A 6,501-nucleotide genomic window follows, 5' to 3' on the forward strand; every position below is an offset into this window, starting at 1 on the left:
AAATAAATTATATTTTTAAAATATTTTAATAGAAATTATATTATATAATATTATCTTTAACAAAAATAGTTAGTTAATAAATTTTGAATATAATAATTTAATTATTTGTCAAGTAATATAAATAAAATTTTAATTATTTTATATTTTTATGTTATAGTTTAAAATATTATTTTAATATAACTTTTTAATATTATAAATTTTTTTCATAATAATTAATTTTAATGAATTAAAAATATTCATATATTTTGTATTTATATATTTTATATTTAATTATTTAAAAATATAAGATTCTGTTACCATTTAAAATATTGTGTATTAAAATATTGTCATTTAAAATATTTAGCTATGTATTAGGATATTCTATATTTATTAGAATCTATTAATACTCTTCTTTTATATTCACTTTTGATCTCTATCTAATATAATTTAATGATTTATATAAATGTAGCATATGTAATAAGTACATAATTATTATGCTTATTTTACAAATACCCGAAGATAACAATAGAAAATTAAAGAAAAGGACTAAAATATATAGAAAAAAAAGTACAAATTAAGGGTGACACATATTTAAAACGAATAAACACACAATTAATAAATTGAGAATATAAAAACTATACAGGGTACAATGCAAGGTGCTGTCTACTTATCTCTAATAAAGTTCTCACAAAATATAGTCTCACATGCATATAAGCGTATTCATCTATAAATTATAGGGTACAAGAAAAACAAATATATAAATAAATTTTGAGATGAAATCATTGATATTTAACAAACAAAAATATGAAATTAACATTCTTTATTTATGAGAAGGAGGAGCTTCCAAACGAATATAATCATACATTATGCCTTGAAAGGGACCATTAGCTATAGTTTGTGTAAGATATATAATGTTATCATCTTTGACTAGTAAATGAGATGACACATCAATGTTGTATAGTCTATAGAGTCCATGAATTCCATGTCTAGCTATGGCGTTGTCCTTCCCAATCAACCCACTTGTAAACATTGGTGGATCTTCTTTTGGATTATTCACTCTAACCTTTAAAGTAAAAAATAAAAAATAAAAAAAATAGAAATTTGCAGTTATGTAAAATTGATAGTTGAGAATTAAATCTTAATATTATATTTTGTGTAAAGTGGAAGACAGAGATTGAAATAAAAATGAAACTCTAATTTAATTTACACAAAAAATAAAGTTAAAATTAATTAATTGAAATAAGAGTATTTTAGGTATAAAATGTTATTAAAGTTTCCGTTTTTATTCTAAAAAATTTTAATCTCATGTGTCTTCACTTTTTGAAAGTACTGAAATACTAAAATTTTGAAGATAAAAATTAAAATTTTAGTACCAATTTCTAGGCTGACAAATATTTTCACATTAAAAAGAAAGTGAAACCATTCAACGAATAATTCATGTTGAGAAAGATGGGAAATTAGTTAAGAAAATTAATTTGCACAACTAATGACTCCGATATTTTTATTAAATTGATTAATAATTTATTTTTTAATAAATCAAAACAAAATTAATTTACTATAGCAATAATAATAAATCCAATTATTTGTATTATAATTATTAGATCCAATTTAATTCGATTGAATTATACAATCTAAACTGAATATCTTTAAACTTTTTGATAAAAGACAAATATATCTCTAATTTTTTGTTTTATGAACATTTAAATTCCTAAAAAATTTAAAATATAATTAAATCTCTAAAAAAATAGGTTTATTATTATTGTTATAAAAAAATTGATTTTATTCTAATTTGTTAAAAAATTTAAAATAACAAATTCATTAATACATTTAATAATAATGCAAAATATAAATGTCATTACAAAAAACGTTTTAAGTGTTTTTACGAGAGTATCTCCAAATAATAAAGTATAAAAAATGTAAATAGTTTCAAAAGCGCATATAAGGGTAAATTTTATTTATTTAAAGACAAATCCGCAATCGGTCAAAAAAATCACTCAACTTGTAGGTAATATTATTTAATCTAAAAAAAAGAAAAAGAAAAAAAAATGATGTAGTATATTTAAATCTTAAATTAATGTGGTTCTTAACCTGTAATTGGGAGAAATTAACGGCTGCAAGTGCTAGTCGCAGTTTATAAGTTCCATTTTTCTGAACATTATGAAGCTTGAACTTAATTTGCCATGTTGTTCCATGGAAAGTGCCATCATCTCTCTTCCTGTAATAAGTAATTTATGCAACAATGTTTTCATGTCTCATGTTGCTGCTACCTTTAGGTAGTGTTTGGTTGTTGTCTCAAAAAAAATAGAGACATAGACACAAAGACATAAATATACATGAACACAAAGATACACAAATTTTATAACATGTTTGATGATAATACACAAGACACATATATTTAATTCAAAAGTCTATTTTATCTTCAAATTAAAATAACTCAAGTGTTAAAGATAAAAGACAGTGATTGAAATCTTAAAAAATAATTAGGAATAGAATTGAAAAGATCTATGTCTCATGGATTGTGTCTTAGTGTCACAGCTTGAAAGAGATACACTAAATATATGTCTTTTATGTGCATTTATGTGTTACCGTATCTTTTAAAATTTTATGTCTCAACAAACAAATGGTATACATGTACTACCGTGTCTATGTCTCTGATGGAGTCTATGTCTCTGATGGACATAGACATTAACCAAACGGAACCTTATAGAACACAATCCTATGTTGTTTTAAGAAAAATGAAATATATATATATATATATAATAAATGAACCTGGTAACATGGGCAAAGAACCAATGTTTTGTATAATCACTATGTCCAACTGTGTAAATCAAATCTTCATTTGGATATAAATCTGCATATCTTTCCCATAATCCATGCTGCCTAAACCTGCCACAATTTTTGTCAACAGTTTTTAATGGTTGCTAGTAAAAAATTTTATAGTTTGATACACCTCAAAGACTATTTAGACAAGTTAAAATTATCATTATTTTTTTTAGTTAGAATTTTACATTATTTTTAATTTTTAATTAGGTCATTTTCATATAAAAAATATTAAAATTAATAAAATATTTCTCTCAAAAAAATATGTGATCAAAGATCTAACTAAGTTTTTAATTGTGATATTTTCAATTTACGAAAAAATATTCAGTTAACTCTAATATTTTTTATACTAAAAAATAAAAAAAAACTTAATTACAAAATTAATTAAAACCAGAATAAAAATTCAATTGAAAAAAAGATAATAAAAATTTAATTATAAATTTAATAAAATTATAAAAACTATCACAGTAACTAAACCTAAAAAATGATAATTTTGACTTGTATAAATAATTTTTTGGGTGTATCGAACTATTTTAAAATCTCAAATATATTTTTGTTTCTTCGACACTCGCTCATATATTAAATAGAGATGAACCTATCTGGATGATTGAGATAAAGTGTGTTAATGTAATTTGGATTAGGATCAGGAACATAAAATTCAGCTGCAGTGCGATCGGGAATGCCTATTTCCCATAATGTTGGTCCATTTCTTGGGGCTTCATATACAATCTCACCGACATTTACTTTATTACCTGCATTATTAGAATTAGAATGTGTTTAGTTTGTATTCTTATTTTTTATTTTTATTTTTAGTATTTTTTGTTTTTTAGATTTTATAAAGAAAAAAATAGCAAAAATAATATTTTTTTTTCACAAAATCCTAAAATAAAAAACACTAAAAATAAAAACAGAAAATAAAAGGCAAATCAAACGTACCCTTACATTCTGATTATTCAATATATCTCAATTAGTAGTAATAAGGTAATAGTAATTAAGTAAAATCTAATTGACTCCATTTCTCTTTATTTTTAAGTACAAATTATGTTATTATAACCTCAATTAAATTTAGGTATAAACTTTTATATTTCATAAAATATCACATTGATCCCTTCTTCTCTGTATAGAACATTATCTTTGAGTGAATTTCACTTTGAACAAATATAGAGGAATTCTATTGAATTTTACCAAACTTTAGAAGAGTTAGTTTGTTGGTGAATGCTAATAATATGATCCTCAAAAAGTAAGAAATGCAGTATTTTTTAAAAATTAATTGGCTATTATAGGTATAAAAAAGAAAAGTTAAAAAATAAAGCATTTTAAATTCTAAATTTAAATTATTATATAAAATATAAAATATAGAAAATAAAGAGTTAAAATTTGTTCAGTTAGCAAGAAGTGCATTAATATAGATTAGCAACTCTTCTTTAGCCAAGAATAATGTTTGATTAAGGGGGAAAAATAGAAACACATGAGAAAATAAGAAGATAAAAATACAAAATATAATAATAAATAAATAGAAAAAAATTTTATATTCCTCATCAATCATCATCGAATTGAAGTGACTAAATAATTAAAAAAATAATAAATAAATAAATATTCCTACGTCCTAATTTAATTGAAAGTTCAAAAAACAGTAAAACACATCATTTAGTTATGATTTAATCTGAAGAGAACCCAATCTTTTTTGTCTATGTACTTCTCTCCATAGTCAAACATATATTGTGTCAGTTTGTCTCTATATTTCTGTCTACTAAACTACCAAAGAAAATAATATATGAAAAAATAAAACCTGGCTTGATGGTGAGGACAACATTGTTACAATAATCTCCAATGAAACCAGGGATCCAAGCATAGAGATTGTAATTCCCACTGTGTATATTGTTGATAGAGAAAAAGCCTCTTTTATTGGTTTGAGTCCAAAATTGATATCCCTGCACCGAAGGAGAAAAAAAAAGAAAAGAAAAGTATATATGAGGATTTAATACAATTAGATATTCTTTAAATATTGTTCTTTATTCAATTTTTAGGAGAGAGAAAAAATAAAAAAATAACTTCTTTAATTTTTTGAACAATTAGTATATAAAAGTGGATATTTAAATTAATTAAATAATAATAAATTTTTAAAAAGACAGGCCAAAGACTAAATTTTAAAAGACAAGTAGTATTTTTCGAAAAAAAAATGTAAACATAATAAACAATTCAAATAAATTTATATATTCCAAATTTTTCTTAGAGAAAATTAAGGTATTGTTTTGGTATTTAAAATTTGAGATCAAAATCGAAATTGTCTCTAGTTTTTTTTTTTGTTTAAAATAATTCTCAATGTTATATTTAGTATAAAATTTATTCTTTTAAACACATGATAGAAATATCTTTTTTTTTTTAATTTCCTAAATCTTTTTTACACCGTCTTTTCTATCACCAAATTTTTTTTTTGTTTAATTAAATTATTGATCTTTATAATTTCACTAATTTTTAATTAAATTCTTATGCCTTTTTTCTTTTCGATTGAGTTCCTATATCATATCAGATTTTATAATTAAGTCCCTAGCGTGACAAAAACTTTAGAATTAATGAAATATTCCGTTAAATAAAACGAATATATCTAATACTTTATTAAATATTCTGTATAGTTTAACCGAATATTCTGTTAATTCCAATATTTTTGTCAGGAACTTAGTTACAAAATCTAATATGATACCAGAATCCAATTAAAAAGAAAAAAACACAAGGATATAATTAAAAATTCGATGAAACTATAACAACCGACGAAGTAATTAAATCTTTTTTTTTAAAATAATTTTAATATTAAATGTAACATTAAAGACTACTAAAAAAAACTAGTTCAATTTTAAAACTAAACTATAATCATCAAAATAGTATTTATTTTAGAAAATTAAAGATCCAAACCTTGCATTCTGTTTGCCAGGATCCAGGTTCTCCTGGTGGTGCCAGACCAATATATGCACCTTCTGCCAATATCTGGTGATCACTTATGAACCTGAAAGTGCACTTTCTTATTTATTTATTTTCTTCTACCAAAAAAATTTTGTTATGGCAATAATATAAATCTTTTGGCACTAGAAACCATTGTTAATTTGGACCTTTACACTTTAAAGTTTTGGAACGAATGGAATAATTTAATAGGATTAATAGTCAAAATAATTTTTCAAAGGTCGTATATTTGTTAAGTTAATCATCAAAAGATTAATAAATACCTCAAACTGATAATGTTTGGAGTTTTGAAACTCCTTTATAATATCAATATTGTAATGTGTGTTGGCACAGTTTTTTAATAGGTATTTTATTAATAGAGCTTTTATTATATATTGAAAACTTCCTCAAATAATTAATGTCAATAATATTTTTTAAAAAAATTAATATTTAAAAAATTAACACTAACATAAAATTATATTTTTAAATAAAAACCATAAAATAATTATAAAATATTAATAGAATACGTTGCTTAATAAAACAAAAATTAAAAAAAATGTTGCTTATAAATTATTTTTATAAATTAATAATTTAATCTCCCATCTTTACTTATTAAGGCAACATTTTTTTAATTATTGTTTTATTAGTGTTAATTTTTTTATTGAAATAAAATAAAAAAATTATTGTTTCCATAACAATTTTTTTATTTTTATCTTTTAAGATTTATTTTGTTTTAAAATTTCATAAACTCATACAGTCATATTGGTA

The 6,501-nt window shown here is 22.1% G+C and overlaps 1 protein-coding gene across 1 annotated transcript in view; it reads right to left on the bottom strand.

Annotated features, from left to right (window-relative positions):
* Positions 1 to 782: 782 nt before the first annotated feature.
* Positions 783 to 6,501, bottom strand: part of LOC107461086 (rhamnogalacturonate lyase B-like) — a 19,877-nt gene continuing 14,158 nt past the window's right edge. The window contains exons 11-16 of the mRNA XM_052253153.1: positions 5,710 to 5,800; positions 4,589 to 4,730; positions 3,395 to 3,551; positions 2,749 to 2,865; positions 2,068 to 2,194; positions 783 to 1,042 (exon numbers count right to left, since the gene is read on the bottom strand). Coding sequence (XP_052109113.1) covers positions 800 to 1,042; positions 2,068 to 2,194; positions 2,749 to 2,865; positions 3,395 to 3,551; positions 4,589 to 4,730; positions 5,710 to 5,800 — 877 coding nt within the window. The 3' untranslated portion in view covers positions 783 to 799. The remainder of the gene's footprint in view (positions 1,043 to 2,067; positions 2,195 to 2,748; positions 2,866 to 3,394; positions 3,552 to 4,588; positions 4,731 to 5,709; positions 5,801 to 6,501) is intronic.

Source organism: Arachis duranensis, chromosome 8 (genome assembly GCF_000817695.3).
Source record: "Arachis duranensis cultivar V14167 chromosome 8, aradu.V14167.gnm2.J7QH, whole genome shotgun sequence".
NCBI classification, from domain to species: Eukaryota; Viridiplantae; Streptophyta; class Magnoliopsida; order Fabales; family Fabaceae; genus Arachis; species Arachis duranensis.